This window comes from Salvelinus sp. IW2-2015, linkage group LG22, assembly GCF_002910315.2.
Source record: "Salvelinus sp. IW2-2015 linkage group LG22, ASM291031v2, whole genome shotgun sequence".
Lineage (NCBI taxonomy): Eukaryota > Metazoa > Chordata > Actinopteri > Salmoniformes > Salmonidae > Salvelinus > Salvelinus sp. IW2-2015.
Window position 1 is genome coordinate 9945740 of NC_036862.1, and position 26719 is coordinate 9972458.

Consider the following 26719-nt stretch of genomic DNA (forward strand, 5'->3'; position numbering starts at 1 on the left):
AGAAATCGAATCCTAACCAATAAACGGTAAGTTATCCTTTGTATTTAGGGCTTGTAGGAAACGGAAAGGCTCCTATTTCCCCAGTCTCTGTCCAAGCCATTAGAGGGGTGCAGACACTGACCAGGTGCAGTGGAGCCTCCTCCCATGATCCACTCCTCTGAACCCTTCCTGTGCCTCACAGGAGGCAGTGAAGACATCATCTCCTCCAGCAGCAGTATGATGAGACGTTTGGTAGACTGTCTGGTTCAAATCCCAGGGGGTTTCAGTCTCTTGCTGCTTGTAAATCTGGAAAAGGAAATCACATGGACAGCTATTTGACATCATGCAAATTACCCAAGAAGATGTTAAAGTAATTTAATATGAAATACAATGTTCACTCCATTTTCAACATTACAGTGAGAGGGGATGAGATGTCAGTCATAACACTTGATTTTCTGTATGGCCATGTCTTTAGGAACAGCGCTTGGCCAGATCATTGTTTACAGTCTATGATACTCAGGACATGGCTAAGTTATGATAAGTCAGGCCGGTTGGCTGGCTCATAGTGTTAGTGCAGCAACAGAGTTTAGGTGGCCTCTCTCTCTCCAGTACAGAACCAGGCAGCCTAGTCTCTTATCTGTGAGATTAATAACAGGAAAAGCAGGGGTCAGTTCCACCACTGCTGCTTCTCACTCCCTGCGCTGTGATTGGCCTGTCCAGGGCCATACAGAGAGCCCTGTGACCTCTGACCTCTCTCCAGGGTGCTAAGCTGCCAACTGTCATCAGGAGTCAGAGGAAGCAATTTATCCTCCCGGGGTTGAGGATCCTGCACACACAGCAACTAGAAAGAGAAAGGAGAGTAAAGGGGCTCCATCTTCAGTGTCCAGAGTAAAGCCAGTAATCTTTATACTCAATATGAAACTAACATGATGAAACAATGAACTTATTTAAAAAGGAAGTCAACAGGAAATGGTCATACAAGCACATTATAAGCATCAATGTCAAAATAAAGTGAGTTTGTGATCAACAGGTCTGAAGTGAATGGGTGTAGGTGTAAGAAGGTAACTTTAGGAGGTCTCATGAGGGTTGAACTGGGAATTCAGTTTCCATACGGTTGGGCTTATATGGTGACACATGGAAGGAACCACACCTGCCCTTTACCTCGATTAGAATTGAAATGGCGTTTAGACATATTTCCTACAGTAACTTTGCCTGGCTTTGATTCTGACCTCTTTAAACTGGTTTGGCTGCTGGCAATCCCCCTCCTCTTTGGCAGGTGCATGGTCATCAGAGCACAGGAAACCATTGTTCGTCACGTCTGATATGACTGTCACACATTTTCCTTGGGATAGCATATAAAATTCCACCGGCTTGCAGAGATGGCAACTCTGATTAAAATCCTCTCTGAGTGCGTTTCTCAGCTTGTCCAGAGCATGCACAGAAACATACAATACGTGCGTGCACGAACGCACCGCACGTGCACACACACACCGCCACTACTGTCCCAGCGTCTTAGTGATCTTAGACAAAACATCCTGTTTATCTCAAGAGCCTCTCCATTGGTGCAACACGTATTCCTCTTTGAAAATACATTTTAAGTGGAGATCGACCAGCAATCAGAGTTTCACTGCTTGAGAAATACGTTTTAGGAGAGCAGACAATGAGTTCTCCAAGTTTGGGGTATTTTTGCCATTTTTGGTGCCAGTTTACCTTGAATATACAGAATGTATAACATAGTGGCCCTTTCCTGCAGTCAAATTACCTAGTGGCCTCATGGGGGGAATGTTGTTAATATTTTCCATAAAAAAGAGTGTTTCCATGTCAAACAGTTTTGTTATATTTCAGACTTCTGTGATGTATATAAAATATTATATTGGGATGCACATTCCAAATGTAATACATTTCTACTATATATCTGACATGGTACAGGTGTCTTCTTTTTTTAAGGTCATAACCACATGTGTGAGGTGAATACTTTTATTTCAAAGTAGATTTGCTTAAAACTACTAAGAAACCCTGATTTTTCCCACTGCAGTGAAAGGTTAAGTAGCCTTCCTCGTCCATAACTTATAAGATAGGACACACTGCATAGTATTATTGATAGCCGTGTCACGCCCTGATCTGTTTCACCTGTCTTTGTGATTGTCTCCACCCGTTTTCGCCATTAGTCCCTGGGTACGTATTCCTGTGTTCCCTGTTTGTCTGTTGCCAGTTCGTCTTGTCTTGTCAAGTCAACCAGCGTGTTTTTCTGTGCGCCTGCTTTTTCTTATCTCTGTTTTTGCTAGTTTTGACCCTTGACTCTGAACCCGCCTGCCTGACCATTCTGCCTGCCCTGACCTCGGGCCTGCCTGCCACTCTGTACCTCCTGGACTCTGACCATGTTATGATCTTTTGCCTGTCCACGACCATTCTCTTGCCTGCCCCTTGGATTATAATAAATATCAGCAACTCAAACCATCTGCATCTGGGTCTCGCCCTGTGCCCTTATAAGCCGACTATTATGAAGCTGTTGAAGCCTCCCGATCATCTTCATCATCATGCTATTGTTAGAGTAATGGTCCTTGTCCCCTCCTGTACTGTAGCAGCAGCCCCACTTGGCCTTGACCTTCAGTAATTTCAGCACAAATAAGGCAGGAATTCAGAGAATGTGCTCCTGGAGCAAAGGCCCCAGTGGCTGCTATGTTGGCCACTGGCCATCTCCCCAGACGCGACTGAAGACCACAAGCAACAGAGGATAAAATAACTTTCAGTGAGCCAAGATCCCCAATCGTACAGCTCCATGCACGAATGTGTATAGCATTGGTGCACACAGGCAAAACAGGATGCGTATTGAAAAATAACAAGAGGCAGTGGAGACTGGTGGACAGAATAGGTGGGAAGTGGTCCGTACTAACAGAGAGGAGTTAATGATGCTGCTGTTGAGTGCGTTTCCATAGAAATAGAATCACTAGGACCATGGTAATTTGACTACATCGTCATGGGTACACTCAATACGGCCGCCAGCCCACCCATCATGAAACGTTGACTTGAAAGTGGATTTCCATTATAGTAATACTATTTCTATGATTTCAGCTCCTTGGTTGGGATGCACTGAGATGGTATGCCATGGGAAGGAGGTATCCCACAATACATTTGCAATTCCATCCCTGAGCAAGGATATCGAATCCTTTTGACTTCCTTTGCTTTCATCACTCCAAATATTCTCCCAGATTAATCTCTCACACTGATCTTTATGTGGGATGAGTTACCACATTTCCAATAGCCATTTGCATCCTGTATTTCGGAAAGTAAAATACAATAGTGTATACCACATTAATGCCACATTCAAGGGTGGAGACAGGGGACGAAGTTCTGTGATCCACTGAGATACTTTGCTGCTTGTTCCAGACATAAGGTGCGTACATACCTGAGAGATTTATAAGCATATCCACTCAGTTTTGAGAAGTCTCAACTATGATGTTTTTTATGCTATTGTGGCCATAATTAAATATGGCTATGCTGCTCAATGCAATAACTTGCTTTACTATATCTCCATGGCACAACATAGAGGAATGCGACACTCTTTGTTTTCACTGCCATGCCAAGAGGAAGTGCTATTTTCCCTGTCCCCCCCATCTCCTCTCGCCATTTTCTCCTCCACCAAAGACAATTTTAAGATATGGCTTGCAAAGCAAAACAAAGGAAACTCGCAAATGACTTTAGGTTCACTTTGTTTTCCATTTCTGCTGAAACAACCCGCTAACAGTCAGAAAAATGAAGCAGGAGACTCTCTCGCTCTCTCGCTCTTGCTATGTCTCTTGCTCTCTGTCTCGCTCTGTCTCTCGAGCTCTCACGCTCTGTCTCTCGCTCTCTGTCTAACTCTCGCTCTCTCTAGGAGGGGGACTATTGGAAAGAGGGTCAACAGAGTTTGTACCTGTCTCTATCCTGTCACTGCAGAGGGGGCCTAAAATAGGACTGGAAGACAAACTGAAGCAACGTCTTCCTGTTGACTCGTTTCCTGTCAGCGTTAGAGCACATCCTATTGTCTGAGAGGGCAACTCTGTACCCTACACCAGGATACCTATCTGCCTGCTCTGGCCCTATAGACCCACAGACATGGCAGATGTTCCTGGACCATCCTGTGACCTAGTACAACATCCTATGACATCAGTATTGGGCCTATGACATCACACTACATCCCTATATCCCCCATGTCCTCTTTTCTGTGGTCATCTTATGACATGAACGGTATGTATGTCCTGTTACATCATGTGTCACCCAGCTGTGTTGGAAATCGAAGGACATCAAGGATCTGTCTGTGACAAGTTATTTAAGTGGAATTATTATGCATTGCCATAATACAGATACCTATGCCGAAAATCCTAGCACTGCATATTTCCGTTGTACTTTGCCACCATGTCCTTGGTAACAGTCCTAATGAGTAAAGTGTCAAAGTGAAAGTGGTTCTTCTGAATAAGGTCATGTACTACCAAAATATATATATTTTTTAACGTAGTGTCATCGTGTTGTTGCTCCCGGCTTCCATCTGTTAACAATAAATTGACCATACAGTTAATTTAATATACTTGTCCTTGAGAACAAAGTAAATCACAAGCAGGTAACAGTAAATCATTCCCTCGCAGCTTGGCACCAATGTAACATCTCCATATTTCTAAACCTGGGAACCTGTGAACAGGATTAGTGACAGTGGACGGAGGGAGAACTCCCACTCTCGCCCCAGGGTCCCTAATCGGATTGTGCTAATTGAACACAAGGGATTTGTGACAGTGGCAATGTGTCCAGGGCTTTAGTACGATTCCTCTTATCAACCCAGCTAAGGATAACCTCGGTTCTCACAGGGGTCAGAGTCTGTAGAGCCCCTTAAGGATGTTGGTCTTGCAGTGGGTACAGTATGTAGACAATGATACACAAGACTAGGTGATCATCTCCAGGTATCACTCATTGATGCAACTCCTGTCGGGACCTGGCTTTCAGGGCTGAGCCATTGGAACAGGGACTGATTATACTGTGATGTGTGCAAAACATTAAGAACAGCGGTTCTTTCCATGATATAGACTGACCGGGTGAATCAAATCAAATCAAATCAAATCAAATTTTATTAGTCACATACACATGGTTAGCAGATGTTAATGCGAGTGTAGCGAAATGCTTGTGCTTCTAGTTCCGACAATGCAGTAATAACAACAAGTAATCTAACCTAACAATTCCACAACTACTACCTTATACCCACAAGTGTAAAGGGATAAAGAATATGTACATAAAGATATATGAATGAGTGATGGTACAGAACGGCATAGGCAAGATGCAGTAGATGGTATAGAGTACGGTATATACATATGAGATGAGTACTGTAGGGTATGTAAACATAAAGTGGCATAGTTTAATGTGGCTAGTGGTACATGTATTACATAAAGATGGCAAGATGCAGTAGATGATATAGAGTACAGTATATACATAATACATATAGAATGGGTAATGTAGGGTATGTAAACATTATATTAAGTGGCATTGTTTAAAGTGGCTAGTGGTACATTTTTACATAATTTCCATCAATTCCCATTTTTAAGTGGCTGAGTTGAGTCAGTATGTGTGGCAGCGGCCGCTAAATGTTAGTGGTGGCTGTTACAGTCTGATGGCCTTGAGAAGAAGCTGTTTTTCAGTCTCTCGGTCCCTGCTTTGATGCACCTGTACTGACCTCGCCTTCTGGATGATAGCGGGGTGAACAGGCAGTGGCTTGGGTGGTTGTTGTCCTTGATGATCTTTATGGCCTTCCTGTGACATCGGTGGTGTAGGTGTCCTGGAGGGCAGGTAGTTTGCCCCCGGTGATGCTTCTGCAGACCTCACTACCCTCTGGAGAGCCTTACGGTTGTGGGCGGAGCAGTTGCCGTACCAGGCGGTGATACAGCCCGACAGGATGCTCTCGATTGTGCATCTGTAGAAGTTTGTGAGTGCTTTTGGTGACAAGCCGAATTTCTTCTAAAATCCCCAGCTACGATGAATGCAGCCTCAGGGTGTGTGGTTTCCAGTTTACAAAGAGTCAGATAAAGTTCGTTCAGGTCCATCGATGTGTCTGCTTGGGGGGGAATATATACGGCTGTGATTATGATCGAAGAGAATTCCCTTGGTAGATAATGCGGTCGACATTTGATTGTGAGGAGTTCTAGATCAGGTGAACAGAATGACTTGAGTTCCTGTGTGTTGTTATGATGATCACACCACGTCTCGTTAATCATAAGGCATACCCCCCGCCCTCTTCTTACCAGAAAGATGTTGTTTCTGTCGGCGGCATGCGTGAAGAAACCAGCTGGCTGCACCGACTCCGTTAGCGTCTCTTGAGTTAGCCATGTTTCCGTGAAGCGAGCACGTTGCAATCCCTGATGTCTCTCTGGAATGTTACCCGTGCTCGGATTTCATCAACCTTATTGTCAAGAGACTGGACATTGGCGAGTAGTATGCTAGGGAGTGGAGCGCGATGTGCCCGTCTCCGAAGCCTGACCAGGAGACCGCTACGTTTGCCCCTTTTACGGCGTCGCGTAGGGTCGCCGGCTGGGATCAGATCCATTGTATTGGGTGGAAGGCAAACACTGGATCCGTTTCGGGAAAGTCATATTCCTGGTAGGAACGATGGTGAGTTGACGTTAATCGTATACTCAGTAGTTCTCCCGACTGTATGTAATGAAACTAAGATCACCTGGGTAACCCGATGTAAGAAATAACACATAAAAAAACAAAATACTGCATATTTTCCAAGGAACGCGAAGCGAGGCGGCCATCTCGGTCGGCGCCGGAAGTAGAGAATCCAGGTGAAAGCTATGACCTCTTATTGATGTCACTTGTTAAATCCACTTCAATCAGTGTAGATGAAGGAGAGGAGACATGTTAAAGAAGGATTCTTAGGTCTTGAGACAATTGAGAAGTGGATTGTGTGCGTGTACCATTGAGAAGGTGAGTGGGCAGGACAAAATATGTAAGTGCCTTAGAACAGGTTATGGTAGTAGGTGCCAGGCGGGAATTATAATTATTATATTCAGCCCAAGGGCACAACGGCTATGGCCTCACAAAGGGGATGCAGCTGGGAAATTCGAGGCATTATCAAGTGCTTGTCAAATTGTGAATGAGAGACTGATGAAGTGTGTACAGCCTGAGCAAAAAAACAAAGCAGAGCTCATGCCTTTCATGCAACTTTTTTCAGTCACCATTATGCGGTTGCATCAGTTGCATCATGCGGCCTTAAAATGTATTAAAAATCTAAACATATAGCTCAACATTTGTATCACAACTAAAGTTACATAAATAACTCTATATTAAGCATATAGGAGGACCTATTTCTTTGTTAACCGCTCACCACAAAGTAGCCGCATGTGCGCACTCCCTCAAATTGTTTGGAGAAAATATCCTTTCTATTTTATTCCGCTATGTTCAATTGTGTTCTTCATACCATAAAACAATATAAAATAATGCCACGTAATTCTAAGAAAATCTTGTCTGCTAAATGAACTAGTGTAGCCCACAGCCATATGGCATAGCCAGATCAGGGCCTAACATAAGGACAACTCAGAGTAAGCTATTCTGTTCTTCTTAAATAGACTACATTTTCTTCATATCATGTTTCTTTAGACCTGTCTAAAATAAATAATGGATTTTTGATGTGTAGGCTATATTACATGGATTTATTAGACTTTTTAAACTGTAGATGCTCCAAAGGTCTGCATCAGTGGCCTGTGTGGAAGCCAGGAGATGCTAATGTCTTCATGTTAATCTAAGGTCAATTGCCGTGAGACCAGCAGTTATTTGCTTGACAATCACCGGCTGACAAAATGTCATGACCGCCTCAGCCCAACGCATGGTCACATTTGTAGATGGACGACCCGAACGGTACTGTCACGTTCTGACCTTAGTTCCTTTGTTTTGTCTTTTGTTTTAGTATGGTCAGGGTGTGAGTTGGGTGGGTTGTCTATGTTAGTTTTTCTATGATTTTCTATTTCTGTGTTTGGCCTGATATGGTTCTCAACCAGAGGCAGCTGTCAATCGTTTGTCTCTGATTGGGAACCATATTTAGGTAGCCTGTTTTCTGTTGTGTTTTGTGGGTGGTTGTCTTCCGTGTCTGTATGTTCCACACAGAACTGTTTCGGTTTTCCTTCGTTACTTTATTGTTTTGTATTTTGTCGTATTCATTCTTATTAAAAGTCATTATGGATACGTACCACGCTGCGCATTGGTCTTCCGATCCTTCCAACTACTCCTCATCAGAGGAGAAAGAAGAAAGCCGTTACAGGTACATCCCTTATTTAAAGGGGGAGATCAAGCAGATCCTAACTGTTACAGGTCAATTTCTATCTTGCCCTGTTTATCAAAAGTGTTGGAAAAACTTATCAATAATCAATTTAATGGCTTTCTTGATGTCTATAGTAATCTCTGGTATGCAATGTGGTTTCTGCTCAGGTTATGGATGTGTCACTGCAACCTTAAAGGTCCTAAATGATGTCACCATTGCCCTTGATTGTAAGCAAAGTTGTGCTGCTATTTTTATAGACTTGGCCAGAGCATTCCATTCTTGTTGGTCAGGTATGGAGTATTGGTGTCTTTGAGAGGTCTTTGGCATGGTTTGCTAACTAACTCTCCTAAAGAGTGCAGTGTGGAAAGTCTGCTTTCTCAGCCACTGCATGTCACCAAAGGAGTACCCTAAGGCTCGATCCTAGGCCCCACGCTCTTCTCAATTTACATCAACAACAAGCTCTCTCATCCATTTATATGCAGATGATACAGTCTTATACTCAGCTGGCCCCTCCCCAGATGTTGTGTTAAACGGTCTACAAAAAAGCTTTTTTAGTCTCCAACAAGCTTTCTCCGCCCTTATCTTTGTTCTGAACACCTCCAAAACAAAGGTTCAGTAAGAAGAATGCTGATGTGTGATATTTTGGCGGTGTCGAACATGGAACTACGTTGGAACTGCCAAGGCGTATTCATCACTTCTGTTGAAGGAGATCTTCATACCGCACGTGCCAGAGGTGAGTGACATAGACAAGGAAGATAGAACATGTCAAAAATCATTGTAAACATATGACTTGACAAATAGTAGGGAAATATTTTCTTTTTTAAACATTCCATTTTCTAGATCTTGGGACTGGATTTTCCCATGGCCTTGTTCTCAAAAGTTCTTTATGGCATAACAATGGCTGTCTACTTGGGCATATAACCTACTCTGCCAATTAGGCCTACACTATGCAAGCAGTGAAGAAACAACTGTGGACTTAATAAAAACTGTATAAATTAGACATTGAAGATTAGTATAACATATACCAGATAATTCCTAAAAGTAGCCTAATGCAATGAAATGTTCTTGAGCTTTTGCATATAGGGCATTACAAGCATTTAAAAACGTACTAAATACCTAATCTCTATGCGGATCAGGAATCTCAGGACAAAATTACTAAATATAATTGAACCAGTATAACTCTGACTCTGTGTGAAACATCTAAATTCCACTGTTTTTGCAATGAGTGATTCTTATCAAAACAACGACAACATATATTCAGATAAGACTAAATAGGCTAGAGTCCAACGTGACATGATACGCTGTTTGGTTCACCCTTTGGTCCTTGAGAACAGTGAAGCACTAAGAGTTGATATCAAGCAGCCTTAAGTTCCTTGTTATTACCCTGATTTTTCTACACCTCTCCGCTTCTTTCAAAATCCAGAAATTCCAGATTGGCTTGGCGTAAACAAACACTTTGGTGATTTTCTCCTACTAAACATGGAAGAGAAGGCCACTGAGGGTAATCAACTATTTAGGTGTTTGGAGTACGTTTCAAGACTGAAGGCCATATCAAACCAAACCACATACCGTAATGGCCTCTTGCATGTTAGGAAATGTAACCCGGTAGGATTATTCAATCTAAATCCTAATATCCTTTTCGTTCCAATGACTATTCAAGACAACATTCTTCATCTCCTCACCTCTCCTCGCCTGTTCTCAGAGTTGTAGAATCACACCTCTGCAATATGCAACTAGTCAGAGATGGAGAGATGGGGGTTATAGTGCATCCATCGTTGAGATTGGTCCTTGGGAAGACATCGCCCATAGGCGAAGTGTTGTCACCGAGCTCCTTGAGATCTCAGTTTTCTCTCTGACTGTACTACTAACTTTCCCCTATTCTGTCTTTACCCTGCAGGTCACAGTGAAGAAATCTCACCAGAGTTCTGCTGTCCTTTTCTCTGCAGGTAGATACTAAGATATGAATAACGGCATGCACACGCAAGCATTTGTGCACGCTCACATTTATTTTCTGTGTTGGGAAAGGTTGATTATATCTGGTGTCAATAAACTGCATAAAGGTAGAGAAAACAGGTTTTTAACGTGTATTAATGTTTAAACATCACTAATAGATGTGTAATAGGTGATTATTACATACTGTAATATTCCTCAAATGTCTGGTTCACCACATAGCTTTAATAGTGTTGTAATGACAGTGAAGGCTTGCAGGGCATTTACGTTGACTTTGTGGCTGGAAAATCCAATACTTGTAAAGGTCTTCCCAGAAAAGGGAAGGGGGGGGGGATCTTATCATAGTGCAAATGTGTAACTTATCGTAGTAAAGAGGAAGTAGTGTGTTGCTGACTCATAACTTGGCGAGCAGCCAACGTAAGCTTACTCGAGACAAAGACACTGCTGCCTTGTGCTTGTCCATTAAACATGACATGACATAAACATAGCAGTTAAGAGAGTGACAAGGTTAAATACCATGCCACACTGAAAACATTCAGCATCATAGTGAAACTGAGATGCGGGGGATTATAGCTGAGGATAAAGTCTGTCCTACATAGAACTGTTTTGGTAGGACTAAATGTCAGATGAAATCCCTGTGACATGCTTGAATAGTTTCACAGTGGCAAAGGTAATGATAGTGTGGAATAACTAAACAGACGTGGAACAACATTACTTACTAATGTGGCCAAATGTATTCACTAGGTGGAGGCTAAGTATGTTGCCTTCAGCAGCTTGTTATGAGAATACCTTAAGAATCTCAGTTCTCCTTGGTGGAGGAAGTCTGAGGGTCTCAGTTTCAGTCCTGACATGTTCCTTCAGGAGAACCGAACATCCCTCAACAACACCTCTTTAGCAGCGTTTTAACACCTGTCACCCTGGGATTTCCCCCTTTTCCCAATCCACTATTAGATTGGACAGAGAGTCCGGTGAGTCAATGCTGACGCAGTCAAAGAGGAAGTTCAACCGGATGTTACTGTTTAATCTTCTGAAACATGGCACACAAATTTGTTTAGTTGAGTCCCAATCGTATCCAGTAATTACTACTTATTGTATATCTTCAGGTCTGACTGGAGTTCGTTAAGTAAAGAAACCAGTTTCAACTGAAGGGACTTGGGAAATCCCTCTCGTAAGGCGTTTTTTTTTTATAGACAGGTTGATGTGTAGATGATAAATGAAGACATGTTTTCATGCCTCTTTATGGAAATACGTCTGTGGCTTTGGTAGTCTCCCCACTGTTAGATATGGCTGACGGTATACCTCTTCAAGTCAGATGCCTAATCGTAAGACACTCACATACACTAACTCAAGAAAACATCATGACCTAGGGCTGGATTCAATCCGTATCGCTGATGTTCAGCGCTCTAGCGCAATTGAAATGTAAAGGCCATTTCGATTTGAGCTGACATGTGCAGCATTTACCATGAATGCAGTCTCCACTAACGTGGGAGCATTGCCTTTCAATTTCTATCACCCTGTAGAGCAGCTCTTCAGCGCTACGGATTGAAACCAGACCGTAGTACATGTAGGCCTGTCTTTGTCATCCATGTGTAAGCCATTAACTCCGCTCTTTACTTGTTAGATGCTTACATATTTGCTGAAAATGCAAGTTTAGGTTTTCCAGACTTGGCCTTGATGGTAAAAATTGTGACTGTAAAAGCATTTTTTACATAGGAAAATTGAAAAACTGACATGTATGACCAAGTCTTTGACATACAGTGACCACCCACTGGGCACAGACGTCAGTTCGACTGGATGTGGAAACAATGTTAATTCAACTAGTGTGTCCAAAAGCCCCAAGCAGGAAAAACCAGTGTAGTTTACAATAGTTACACAGCGTGACTCATTACAAAGGAACACTGTGGTTTCCCAGTACCATGATCAAGGGACAAATACCTTTGCACCACATCAGGTCTAAACCTGCATCTGGTGCTAGGTGCTACTACAAATACCCAATGATGCGGACGGGATTGTAGGTGCTTCTTCGGCAACATTGAGGACCTGTCTTTGAGAATGTGTTGAAACGTTTACAGAAATGTTGAGACATCCAAATGAGAATGCAACCCAGACATGGGATATTATCCGGAGTGCAAAGAATACCAGTGTATTGGATGACGCACGGTTGCTGTTTACTCAGATATATAGTGGCTATGGATAAATCGATGCAATATCTTGGAAATTCAATCTGGCCCATGGAGGAGGGCTTATTTGGAAATGGATTTAATCAGATTGGAGACTATTCTGGAATGAATTAAATCACTCGAAGACTGAGGCCGGGTATTTTCATATCTGCCTAATACATTATTCACAAAACAATGATTAAATGTTTAGAAAAGCAGGAGGAAAAAGGCTTCGCACACAAGCTTGTCTCCTTTCGATATCCAATATTGACTTTTCTTTGACCCGGTAGTATCCCACACTCAAGGCCTAAAGTTACCTAAGTGGAGGGTTGCTCACTTTCCCAACGTCTTTTTTTCTTCTGCGCTTGAGACCTGTGGGGCAACAAGGGCGTAACTCCAACCCACACCCCCATCTCCACCACCATCACCCCCAACCCCCCACCCCCAGTGTGGAGGTGGTTTGGCAGTGACGGTGCTCCAGCAATTTGCGCAATTAGTGTCCCGGGGCATGGCTGTCAGCCCCCAGCGCGGCGCGGGGAGGGTCCATGTCAGCGTTCTCCTTGCTAATGAGCCGATCGCCTTCCATTCAGACGCTCAATAATTAAGAGCTGGTCCTCTTCCAAGAAACCTTCGCCTCCCCCGCCATCTGTCAGCAAGGCAAGCAAGGAGCACGCTCCGTATTGTTCTCTCCTCAGCTTTATTGTGTATGATTGTTTTCTTTAGCACTTTTTTAGCGCCCACTTCTAAATGAGAAGAGAAATCTCAGCCTGGCACTGAACCGTCCCCTCAGAGAGGGGGTAGCTGGTGTTGGAGCCGTCACAGAGTTATGTTAAGCACTTTGACTTTGAGGTGCGTTTGTGTTGAGGAAGGAGGAGTCGTTTTATAATCCATCGTTTGGCGCAGGGGAGAGAAACTTCTTCAACTGGGAAATTTGTGTAAACAAGCAACAAACATGCCACCCTGCCCAACCCCCTTCCTAGCAGCACCTCACAGATGTCACAGATGGGCCCTGCTCCAGGGCATTACTTGATTAAAAGGGCTTCCACAGCGTTTAACACTGGAGAGCCACCCCCCTGCCCACCTGGTGGCCCCAGCGCCCCATTACCATTCCATTTAGCTCCCTTGTGTTAGATGGAAACTTCATCATTAGCTGAGGGAGGTAGGGGAGGGCTTACAACCCCAGGAACCTCCTGGCCTCAACTTGTGCCCCCCATGGCTGCCCTTTCATCTGGATGGCATCTTCATTAGCCAGAACTGCTCAGTGCATTGTGGGGACAGGGTGGTGCATCATGGTCTGATGGGCCTCGGGATGTTGGATGGGGTTTTGGGATACGGGGTTTCATCTGGATTTTCGTTGTTGTACATTGTAGTTTAGATATGCTATGCCAAGACAAGCTAGTGGATAGTTATGGTGTGTAATGGAGATAGGTAGTTGTAGCAGAGGGGCCCCCGCTCACTGTTATTTCCTGTGCCTGTCGCATTGAGTCTGGTCTCTCTTGCACTCCACTGGCCCGGAATGTTCTCCCTTCATTATCAACCCGCCCCAGCCCTGCAGACACCCCTTCTTCAGCTCCACGTAACTCCCCCACCCAGTTCCAGTCCCAACCCCACAGACGACGGGGGAGACAGACAGGCCAACAGACTCCCTCGCCACGGATTATTGACCCAGTTTGCGGCTGAGTACACTTGAGACATTGCGGGTGTCGCCTGCTCAGGTCGCATGGCGGGAGTTGACCAAGAATGACGCCTAAATGTATGAGGGCGCCAGTGAGGACCACCAACTGAGGGAAAGCACCCTGGTGGAGCGCCATCCTCTTGCATAATGCATTATTATTTACCCATACTAATATTGGTCATTGTTATTAATCAAAGGGTAGCCTATCATTTAGACATACATAGATATTTTAAATCATCAACTGTGAGGTATTTTTCTTATTGTTATTAAATTCTCAGGAAATACAGGGGGTGTAATGAAGACAACTGGCTGACAACCTGGCATGACACTAAACGTTGAACTGCTCTTCCTGTTTTTTAAAGTTATATAACATAATGTCTATGCTTAACCTGACATGACATATAAGACAATTGAAAATGTTGTAGTTTTCCAGTTCAGACAGACTGAGAGGTTCTCTGCCTGTGATGCCTTTAGTTTGAGATGAACGGAACACGAACCAGAGCTGACCATCCCATTCACTCAGACTGAGGACGGTGTTTACAAGTCTTTTATCAGCCGTGGCTGGGCGGGGTCAAAGTTCAAATAGCCAGGAACACTTCAGTCTTTCCCAATTGGAACGCTGCCCAACCCAGCCTCTGACATGCTTTCACTTTCATTGCTTGTGGCACCAAGGACAAAACCGCCCCGAAAGAAAGTTTGTGCAAATTACTCAAAACGAAAGAGGCGGGATTTCCTCAATCCGTTTTTATATTTAAAAACTCTTGTTCTGTTAATCTGTTCTCTGCAGTTAGTAGTTACTTTGGAGAGACAGGTTCCAATCAAAGCCTGTCTTGTTGGTTATTCATTGCCTTCTGTTGTCAGGGGCATTAGAGAGCCATTCGTCTTAATGCATTTGAAGGTTAAATGCAAAAATTGGCCAACAAAGTTCCCCATGAGCGACTACTAGAAAGCTGGAATGAATTTCAATCTTTGTGTTATGTATCATACCTTGTCAGTGACCCGTGGCACATGTCATGAAACGGAACCTAGGAGCCTAGATAGTTTCACTCTTCTGGCTGGTATCAGAAAGTGAGATTGAAAAGGTGTGGATTATAGGAAACAAGAAATATAGAACATAAATTAAAGATAAACATGGAATAATCTCCTATCATAGAATAAACATTGTGAAGGAATCGATCAATACTTTATCTTTGGTGCTGAAAGACTATTGGCACAGAACAACGCATGCATGTCAAGAGTCCAGACTGCTCTGTTTACTGTACCACTACCAGGTCTACAGAACTTTTCTTGATCCTGCAAAGTTGTACTGAAGGCAACTCACTCCTTTGGCCATTTGAAATACTGCTGATGTATTATTGTACATGGGTCAACTTCTCATAGGGAGAAAAAATGTATGGGGGCTCTGAGTTACTGGTGTCCATTAAGATAAACAAAACTTTAAGTGGTGAAAAATGAGATGTTATCTGGGAAAAATGCCAGCTCTCCAAAATGAACAGCCTGCCAAATGTAGAGGCTGTTTACTTGTGTAACATTAATAATAAGCCATTTGTATAAGGCCAGGATTCAATCCGAGGCACGATATACAGCAGTACACTGGACAGCCGACAATGTGCTAAATTTGAATCCGACTTCTTCTTTGTGCTGTGTGCGTGCGTGCGTGTGCGTGCGTGTGCGTGTGCGTGTGCGTGCGTGTGCGTGCGTGTGCGTGTGCGTGTGTGTCTAGTCTGGAGGAGGTGGGAGTGCTAACATCTAGTGAACCACCCTGCATGTTCACCTCTGCCACCAATGAGGAATTGAACAAGACAGGAGAAGAAAAACCCTAGCTCTCTCACTCGCTGAGTGGAGAGCACTGATTGGACCACTCTGACACTCATGCGTCCTAACTCTCTCTGTACATTCCAACATGGAAGGAATATCCAGCTCCGTCCAGTATGTGTTAGTGCTGTGGCTCCCGAGTGTGTGACTCGCCACATACGGTGTATGTTAACAAGTAATAATAGAACAAGACATGGGGAGCAGCTTGCTAATGTCTCTCTTGGGCACTTAGGAGTGTGATCATGAGGGCTGAGAGGTCTTTGCTGGCTGGTTACATGGCATGGAGCCCTTTGCCATCTAGTCAGTCGTCCTGGTTACATCTCTCATATTTCCTTGTGTTATTACACTACTATTTGGTTGAATGAAGGTGGCCTGAATTAATATATCTAGCTATTTTTTGGGGGGTATGACAGCAGTAGCAGAGTGGATGGATTTGATGTCTATTTCATGTAAGAGATTGTGAGACACTCCCCATTGCTTATCCAGCCCAATAAATTCGAAGAAATATATATAAATCAGCTACAAGGGAGAGATGTTTGTTTACGATAGACATTTGTGGACAGAAAAAGGGGCATTGATTTGTTTGCTTTGTTATTAGTGTTGAAATTTGGTGTGAGTAGGCCAACTAAAATGTTCTTGTTGTTGGAAGCAGTCTTTCTAGCCCGCAAAGGCTTTTTATGGTTCAAATGTGAAGTTCAGCAAAGGGAGTGATTCAAACAGACCAGGACTATATAAATACATGAGCAAGGCAAGCATCACTGTTGCCGGTAATATAAACACATTTAAACCGTTGCTGACAAGTCATCAGCAAAATGTGTGTCATCCAGGATGCACAAATTGTTTGTTTTTGTTGATGAAGAGAAATACACATAACTGTGTTGATTTGGAAACGTGTTGCCTCGAATATTTTTTAACATTGAAGATCTGGATTTTATAGCACCAGGTTTATTCGGAAGGAACAGATTCCAATGGACTTGGATCCTTGAGTCACATGAACTATTATCTAATAATGGTTTGGGAAAAGCAGCATGCAGAATATGCAGACCAGTTCATTGACACATGACACACAAACCAGCTTTCCAACTGATAGCTGATAACCTTTCAGAGCTGTCCCATACCAAAACAAGACTACTCACAATGCACACACTGTCCTGCTATGCTGTAGCAGCCTATGGTTCCTTGATATCTGAAAGGGATGGTGCCATCTAGTGTCAAATGACCACTGTAACAACGTCTACAAAGCATGTTTGATTTGCGTGTAACATTGTGTTGGACAGTATAGTGATTGTCAAGCTACTCAGGAGCATACAGGCTAGTAGCCTATTGTAATCATTGGGTTATTTGATTCTATTATGTAATGGATTAGTGTTGGTAGTAGGCTATTAGTGATAATATAGCCATAATGCAAATATATTAATCAAAGATCCACTTTGCTATATATAATGCTATCCCTGCTGGATAGTAAATCCAGGCTGTTGATAAAATTCGATATCAATCTTGGAGATCTGTTGTAAGAACAGACTTGGTTGAATTTGTGTTCTTGAAAACATATAAATCACGACCCCATTGGTCATTTGGTCCCCTTGGTTTAACAGCGATTGGATAGATATGATGCCTATCATTAGCGGTGAACTGACTGAATTGACGTTCAATATACCCTTGCTCTAGTCGAGGATACTAAAGTTTATTTCATAGCTACAGTCGTGTATAATTTCTAAACTACAGGCATTGGGAAGTCAACAGGAAAATCCGAAGTTCTGGGACGTGATATTTATGTGTCCAGTGAAGCAGATGTTATTGTTTTCTTTTCTGTAGAAATGGGCACGACAAACTCCACCCTGTCAAAAATTCCAAACGTCGAAGAATTAATGCAAGAAACGGGTTGTAAGTTCTCGGACGGGTAGGACTGTAGTTTAGGCTGCTAGAAAATCTGTATTGAGATTGTCATGATTGTACAATAACGTCATTGTTTATGCCAAATTCGAGGACAAATCTTTGAGAGTGGGCGTATAACGGGATTTCATTATGACAGATATATGGAGCCCAGTTTTTCAATTCCTTCTATTGCATTTTTTCCCCGAAATGTTTTAGAGCGCAGATATTTTGAAATGTGTCCAAATTATTAATAGCTTTCGCAACGATAAGAGTGATGTTTGACAGGTGCGCAAATTTCGCGCACAACTTTGACTGACCAAAATACGCATGTGTCTTACCCAACCAAATACAGTATTGAATATCTAAGCTTTGAACAGAGACTTATATGGACATATACATGTGGCTTTGAGAAGTTTTAGGTAATTTATAACTTGGCCTTTAGGCTACTTCATATAAATGCTTGAATCATTCATGGAGTGTTTGCTTGAATGCAATCCAGAGCAATGAACTGGCATCTATGGCTATTGCATGTATTGATTAAATGATTTGGTGTGCCGCTGTCCTGCCCATTACTAATACTAATAGCATGAATCGATGGTTCTCCTGTTTTCTCATCAACATAGTCACCCCTGCACACATTGTTCGACTTTATGACCGTTTCGAAGCATTGGACAAGGAAAAGACAGGCCTTCTCCGGTAAGTGGTGGGACCATGTCAGCTTTATGGAGTTTGTTTGCTAAACCAGTGTTGACTAAAACAGTGCATGTCAGAATAATAATAATTATGTCTGAATGTCCTGTCTTTGTTTTATCCCCATTACTGTGAAGCCCACAGGATTTTGGAGCCATTAATAGGTTGGCGATGAACCCCATCGGGGATCGGATCATTGGGGCTTTCTTCTCTCCAGGGTATAGAACAACATTTCTTACATGTTTGAGTAACATTACTGACTTGATAACCTCACCAATGAAATGGTAATGTGAAGGTTAATGTCCATTTTCGCTGTAATATAAAAGTCCAGGCTTTTTGTAGGTCTCCTTAAAAAAAACAGAGTGCACAATCAACAAGACTAAATATTGATTTAACTTCAGTCAATTCTGTGCAACAATAAACTTTTTTCTTTTTTATATCCATGTATCCTGTACGTTTGGAATGCAAGCAGGTTTTGGTCTTAACACAATCTCTCTCTCAGGCAGGAAACAGTGGACTTCCACTCCTTTGTGAGGATCCTGGCCCACTTCCGACCTGCGGACAAAAAACGTCCCAAAGATCCCAGTATGCCTGAACCTGTCAACAGTAGGACCAGTAAACTCAAGTGTGAGTCCTCTGGCATTTTTGTTGTTGTTGTGGTTGACTCACAAAATAGATTTTAGCGTTCAAATTCAACTCAATCAGATCCCCCCTGGTTTTCTCCTTCCTTTCAGTTGCCTTCCAACTATATGACCAGGACAAAGATGGAAAAATCTCCAGAGCTGAGCTTCTACAGGTCCATAATAACTGTTAGCTTTACTGACAATAATACTCTGTATGGTGAGCAACACAATATACCACCAATAGTTAGTGATGTAAATTGTTTCTCTGTTGTGAACCAGGTCTTGTATGTCCCTACAATTTATGGCTGAAATGCCTACACCCTATATCAGAGGTATTCAAATCTTACACTATGAGGTCTGGAGCCTGCTGGTTTTCTGTTTTACCTGAAAATATATTGAACCCACCTTTTGTCCCAGGTCTAAATCAGGCCCTGATTAGAGGGGAAGAATGAAAAAAAGCAGTTGAACTGGTTTCATAGTCGGGATTTAAATTTGAGGGCCCTATACAATAGAATGAAGCCCTTCTCCATGTGTTTGGGATGTGATTGATAGCTGAGGGTGATTGACAGGTGCTGCGGTCCATGCTGGAGATGCAGGTGACGGAGGAGCAGCTAGAGAGCATTGCCGACCGCACCATCCAGGAGGCTGACCTGGACAAGGACGATGCCATCTCCTTTGAGGAGTTCCGCAAGGTACCACCGGGTAGAGCTCTAAGACTGACATATCAACATGGTGCATTGCAGCACAGGGCACCCAGAATACTAAGACATACAAAGTTCATGCCCATAGAAAATGATGTCGGCCATTGCTGTAGTCAAACAGCATACTGTACATTGTGCGATGACAGTATTTTGCCCATCCTCTCATATTCAGTGGCTGCATTTGCTTGTGATGTAATACACCAATTCCACCATTCCACTCAGTCTAACTTTGGCTTTTCCTTCTCCTTACAGTCCCTGGAGAAGGTGAACATCGACCACAAGATGAGCATTCGCTTCCTGCGCTAGCTAGAGTGGTTGCACTGGGTCAACTGACTGTTCATGGTGATGTAGCCCACTGTGTGTACTCATCCCTCCATGGTAAAAACAAGGCTTCTGCAGGGAAATATTACTGATTCCTTTAACTGGATGACTAACACTAAATACCTTTAAATGACTGAATAATATGCTGTAATTTAATATGTTTTTTTTTTACAGCATACTGGAATATGGGCATCATGTTCCAAAGTCTAACTGTACTAGAGGCCTACTGTATAACTACATAGTAACTGCTTTTATATAATACAATAAAATGCAATTTAATAATAATAATTATACATGGGACTTATTTAGTGGTAATCAAGGACCCAAAGTCGCTTTACAATTGTAGAAACAAAAAAAATATGTTCGTTTTGACATGGGCAAACATAAGCTTTTATGAAGGGAAACGGATACTTGAAATTCACTCTTCCTTGTTAATTTTTTGAAGTACACTACCGGTCAAAAGTTTTAGAACATCTACTCATTCAAGGGTTTTTCTTTATTCTTACTCTTTTCTAAATTGTAGAACAATAGTGAAGACATCAAAACTATGAAATATCACATATGGAATTAAACAAAAAAAAGTGTTAAACAAATCAAAATATATTTTATATTTGAAATTCTTCAAATAGCCACCCTTTGCCTTGATGACAGCTTTGCACACTCTTGGCATTCTCTCAACCAGCTTCACCTGGAATGCTTTTCCAACAGTCTTGAAGGAGTTCCCACATATGCTGAGCACTTGTTGGCTGCTTTTCCTTCACTCTGCGGTCCGACACATCCCAAACAATCTCAATTTGGTTGAGGTCGGGGGATTGTGGAGGCCAGATCATCTGATGCAGCACTCCATCAATCTCCTTCTTGGTAAAATAGCCCTTACACAGCCTTGAGGTGTGTTGGGTAATTGTCCTGGTGAAAAACAAATGAGAGTCCCACTAAGCCCAAACCAGATGGGATGGTGTATCGCTGCAGAATGCTGTGGTAGTCATGCTGGTTAAGTGTGCCTTGAATTCTAAATAAATCACTGACAGTGTCACCAGCAAAGCACCTCTACACCATAACACCTCCTCCTCCATGCTTTACGGTGGGAAATACACATGCAGAGATCATCCGTTCACCCACACGCATCTCACAAAGACACGGCAGTTGGAACCAAAATTCTCCAATTTGGACTCCAGACCAAAGGACAAATTTCCACCAGTCTAATGTCCATTGCTCGTGTTTCTTGGCCCAAGCAAGTCTCTTCTTATTATTGGTGTCCTTTAGTAGTGTTTTCTGTACAGCAATTTGACCATGAAGGCCTGATTCATACAGTCTCCTCTGAACAGTTGATGTTGAGATGTGTCTGTTACTTGAAGTCTGTGAAGCATTTATTTGGGCTGCAATTTATGAGGCTGGTAACTCTTTAATGAACCTATCCTCTGCAGCAGAGGTAACTCTGGGTCTTCCATTCCTGTGGCGGTCCTCATGAGAGCCAGTTTCATCATAGTGCTTGATGATTTTTGCGACTGCACTTGAAGAAACTTTCAAAGTTCTTGAAATGTTCCGTATTTACTGACCTTCATGTCATAAAGCAATGATGGACTGTCATTTCTATTTGCTTATTTGAGCTGTTCTTGCCATAATGTGGACTTGGTCTTTTACAAAATAAGGCTATCTTCTGTATACCCCCCTACCTTGTCACAACACAACTGATTGGCTCAAATGCATTTAGAAGGAAAGAAATTCCCAAAATTAACTTTTAATTGAAATGCATTCCAGGTGACTACCTCATGAAGCTGGTTGAGAGAATGTCAAGAGTGTGCAAAGCTGTCATCAAGGCAAAGGATGGCTACTTTGAAGAATCTCAAATATAAAATATATTTTGATTTGTTTAACACTTTTTTGGTTACTACTTGATTCCATATGTGTTATTTCATAGTTTTGATGTCTTCACTATTATTCTACAATGTAGAAAATAGTAAAAAATAATGAAAAACCCTGGAATGATTAGGTGTTCTAAGACTTTACTGTAATAAGTCTCTAGATGTAGCAGTCAGTGTCCAATTACACTGAACTTGAGAACAGTGTAATAGAATTGAGACAGTGTAATATACATACGAGTACGAAAGTAATAGAATATTTCTACAAATTAATATTTTTGTAAATTGTAGCATTCATTTACTGAGTTGCTTATGAGGAGAAAAGGCCATGAAAAACCTAAGCTTGGCTCTAATTGTTTCAATAGATTTGATTTAGAGACAGTCCAACAAAACTAATGTCTACATTTTGACCCAGAGTAATGAAAGGGTCTGTTTGTGACTGACTGGATGATATTTGAACTAATGTGTGCCAAAATGTATTTCTCAAATCTCAGATTTTTTTTGTCAGATACATGGAATCTTAATTAAATAACCCTATTGGTATTTGGCTGGAGTATTTTTTGCAACTGATTTTCATATTTCTAGCATCAGTACACTTTTTGATGTTACTGATTCAAATAGTCACACCTCCTGTTGCTATCTACGGCCATGTAAGATGGGGTTCTTTTCAAAGTTTGTTCCATGTGAAATGTTCCTTCTAATTTCTCTGATTGAACACAGGGTGGCAGGAATATATATTTTCACTGAGGTTTAAGTGAAATGACACATGGGTCGATAGAGGAAAATAAGGCTTGCCTTGAAACAGAGGCATAATAGAGAGATTTATTCTGTACATAACGTGTCCCATGACATTAGAAGAAGGTCATAAAGTGGAATTGATTTAAACAAACACATGCATTAGCAGGGCTTCCTCATTTTCCCTTGGGCTGACAGGCACATAGAATCCAGAATAAGGAATATCCAGTGCCTAAAAAAAACAGAAAGACACAATGATTACAACATATACGATGCAGCATAGAAAACCATCAGCACAGTACTCCAAATGAACAGAGTGCGTTGATGGAAGAATCTAACAGGTACCTGCGAGGGTGATGGTCATTGTTAGACGGTAGAGAAGGACATCAGTGGTCCCTCCCTTGATGTGGACTGGCAAGCCGTTGTCCGCCTGTAACCAAAGTTAGGGGTCAAATACCTATTCATGATCATGAATCACCGGAGACTTTATTGTAAGCCAACTTTGTGATATGTGATGATAAAACCAAATTAAATTGCATTCCAGACCAGAATGGAACAACTATTCCCTCAAGCCCCTTTACAACCGGTAATGCTCTTTTTCTATGTTCAATACTGTGATAACATTCTGGGTGCTGACCAACAACAGTGGACCTCAGGCAATTCATACATTTCGTAACACAACACATGCAGTAGTTCAAAATCCGGTCAATGTTGCTCTACTCCATCAAACATGTTCAAATCACATCTGGTTGACATTGTTGGCCCATTTGATTGCCATTAAATATCTAAATTCACTGATAAGACACCTCTTGTTTTCCTCGTTTGGGATTGTTTCTCACCCAGGCGTCCTAATGATGTCATGCTCACCTGGAATAGGTTCTGATGATCTGGCACCTTGTTCTTCATCTGTTTGGTTGTTGTGCTGAAGGCTCTGGTAGCCAGCCGGGGCAGCTTCTGAAAGGATCCCACAGTCACATGTTAACCATGTTACCCTGTGTCTGCATATGATGTGAAAACTAGATTGAAAATGCAGGGCTTATGACAAAACATTCCTTTGCATCCCTAATTTCCAAATGTCCAAAACAAATCGGTCGGATGCTTTCTGAGCGGCTGAGGCTAGATGCTGTTTTCATAGTGTTTCAGGTAGAATAAATAATTTGATAATAACATAACAATAGTATATTAAGTGATTTAGAGATTGGATGATCAGGATTAGATGGTAATATTAGCTGGGTTTACCTTTGGGGTTCCACACCTGTTTTTCTACTTTCACTTTTAAAGAGATGTGATACTAGCCTGTTGTTTCCTATAAAAGGAAATAGCTATGGAAAACTCTAGGTTACTCTTACTTCCCTCTCCGTCTTCATCATGACAACATCTGCTATTGTATACAGTCTTGGTTAGGAGAGGAAATATCCACTTCTGTTTTTGACGTTTTGAGTACCAAATAAAGTACAAGTGGTTTGCATACACAAGAAAATAGAACTACAAATGTTCCTTTTTATTTTAACAGCATGCAGGGGGGAATTACACATACTTGTAGGTGTATCACCTTCTCCAGTATGTTTTAGACTTTTTGAGTGAATATACAATTTTGGCATCTTAGACATGCTTTCCATCCAAAGTGATGCTAGTTTCAAAGACAGCTGTGTTGTCACCTCAAATATGCTTGTTTAAATCAACATCCTCCAAGATACAAAAAAAAAAAAAAAAAGCCTTCTCTGTAAACAAGGCAGAGTATCAACTTCCTTTGACAGATAATCTGTCACTCCTAATGAAATATGTAATCAGACCACCTATCGATATTCTATAAAATGACACTAGCAAGTGCATAGCGGTATATAAACATTATTGTCAATTAGATAATCTGTTGAAAATAGAGGTCAAACCATACCCCCCTAACCCATACCACTTGGTCTGACCCATTATGTTTATTCATTATAACAGGACTATTTCATCACTGGGGACTTGTGTTCTGAAAGAAAGTAATCTCTTTTCAAGTTTTTAATCTATTGGTCTTTGTATCACGTAAACATTCACTGTGAGGTGAATCTCTTACTACTTTTTACTATCACAGGCATAACCTTCTCATTTCATTGAAGACCATTTTGTATACTTCTGTTGACTTGGGTTCTGTCCCTTTAAGAGAATTGTACCACAGTGTAATATCTACCAAGGTCAAATTGGGTGCCTGAACCAGCACGGCGAGAACTGACATTGCCGCCAGCCAATGACTGCCACACAATCTGTGACCTCAACCAATTAGGTTATATATTTTGGAGGGAGAGAGGAACAATACACCCTTCCCCTTGAAATGGATTCCCTGTGTGCATGTGTGTACGTATGTGTAAGCTATATGTGGACACGGCACAGTTTGCTTAGAGAAATCATAAATGACCGTGAATCAATAGAAATATGTGGCCTCACTATCAGTCGACCACCGGGGCTGAGACAAGGCCTGCAACAGGTTATTTGAGGCCAAGGTCCGTCTAATTTATCCCCCACACATACTGGAATTATTTACTCCATCTAATACTTAGCAACAGGTAATCAGGAAGACAGATTGCACAACTCATTTTGCTTTCTACTCTCCACATTAATAAAAGTTGGTACAAAGGTTAGTCCAACTGTACTTCCCTTTCCAAATAAGATCCAAGATTCCACTAATAATATTATGAATCTTTATATGATTCAGATGACAGAACAATTAGGAAAAATAGTTTTTACCAGTAGGTGATTCATGGTGGAGTTTGTACTCAGTGTGAAGCCTCTTGCTGCTTGTCTAGCCGTGGCCCGTACAAGGTTGCAGTCACATATTGCAGCAATTCTGAATAGGAGCCAAACTATGGTCACCAGGAGAGACCAAACTCTCCCAGCACTATGGAAGTGCTCAAGCCTTCACTCCCAAAGTCTAAAATTACTTCTTTGGTTGCCATTGTTCATACTGATTTCTGTCCTCACATACTAAATATAAATATGTTTATTTTGAATTTAAGTGAAATTCTTTATATGGAAGATGTATGCTTCTCATTGACAGTTTATACTTACACTACCGTTCAAAAGTTTGGGGTCACTCAGAAATGTCCTTGTTTTTGAAAGAAAAGCAACATTTTTGTCTATTAAAATAACATAAAATTGATCAGAAATACAGTGTAGACATTGTTAATGTTGTAAATGACTGTTGTAGCTGGAAACGGCAGATTTTTTTATATTTTTTTAGAGGCCCATTATCAGCAACCATCACTTCTGTGTTCCAATGGCACGTTGTGTTAGCTAATCCAAGTTTATCATTTTAAAAGGCTAAATGATCATTAGAAAACCCTTTTGCAATTATGTTAGCACACCAGAAAACTGTTGTCCTGATTAAAGAAGCAATAAAACTGTCCTTTAAACTAGTTGAGTATCTGGAGCATCAGCATTTGTGGGTTCGATTACAGGCTCAAAATAGCTAGAAACAAAGAACTTTCTTCTGAAACTCCTCATTCTATTCTTGTTCTGAGAAATGAAGGCTATTCCTTGCGAGAAATTGCCAAGAAACTGAAGATCTCGTACAACGCTGTGTACTACTCCCTTCACAGAACAACGCAAACTAGCTCTAACCAGAATAGAAAGAGGAGTGGGAGGCCCCGGTGCACAACTGAGCAAGAGGACAAGTACATTAGAGTGTCTAGTTTGAGAAACAGATGCCTCATAAGTTCTCAAGTTCTCTTCATTAAATAGTACCCGCAAAAAAAACAGTCTCAACGTCAACAGTGAAGAGGCGACTCCGGGATGCTGGCCTTCTAGACAGGGTTCCTCTGTCCAGTGTCTGTGCTATTTTGCCCATCTTAATCTTCTCTTTTTATTGGCCAGTCTGAGATATGGCTTTTTTCTTTGCCACTCTGTACGCCTATGTAGATATTCCATTAAAAAATCTGCCGTTTCCAGCTACAATAGCCATTTACAACATTAACAATGTCTACACTGTATTTCTGATCAATGTTATTTTAATGGACAAAAATGTGCTTTTCTTTCAAAAACAAGGACATTTCTAAGTGACCCCAAACTTTTGAATGGTAGTGT

General features: G+C 41.8%; 2 protein-coding genes across 3 annotated transcripts; one reads left to right on the top strand and one right to left on the bottom strand.

Annotated features, from left to right (window-relative positions):
- The first annotated feature begins 17451 nt into the window (after nucleotides 1-17451).
- On the top strand, nucleotides 17452-22465 carry LOC111982575 (calcineurin B homologous protein 2). 2 transcript variants are annotated; one of them, XM_024014161.2, is made up of 7 exons: nucleotides 17452-17737; nucleotides 18352-18424; nucleotides 18556-18636; nucleotides 18921-19045; nucleotides 19153-19214; nucleotides 19611-19733; nucleotides 19995-22465. In XM_024014161.2, exons 1-7 carry the CDS (start codon nucleotides 17671-17673, stop codon nucleotides 20046-20048), a joined length of 585 nt encoding a protein of 194 aa, XP_023869929.1. In that variant the 5' UTR covers nucleotides 17452-17670; the 3' UTR covers nucleotides 20049-22465. The 2 variants fall into 2 exon arrangements, with proteins under 2 accessions (XP_023869929.1, XP_023869928.1); XM_024014160.2 differs by lacking the exon at nucleotides 17452-17737 and having other exon boundaries at nucleotides 18154-18424.
- A 265-nt stretch (nucleotides 22466-22730) lies between these two features.
- On the bottom strand, nucleotides 22731-25493 carry LOC111982569 (cytochrome c oxidase subunit 7A2, mitochondrial). The gene is made up of 4 exons (XM_024014154.2): nucleotides 25385-25493; nucleotides 23525-23611; nucleotides 23003-23087; nucleotides 22731-22889 (listed from the first exon to the last, which is right to left on the bottom strand). Exons 1-4 carry the CDS (start codon nucleotides 25397-25399, stop codon nucleotides 22834-22836), a joined length of 243 nt encoding a protein of 80 aa, XP_023869922.1. The 5' UTR covers nucleotides 25400-25493; the 3' UTR covers nucleotides 22731-22833.
- Between the last annotated feature and the right edge of the window lie 1226 nt (nucleotides 25494-26719).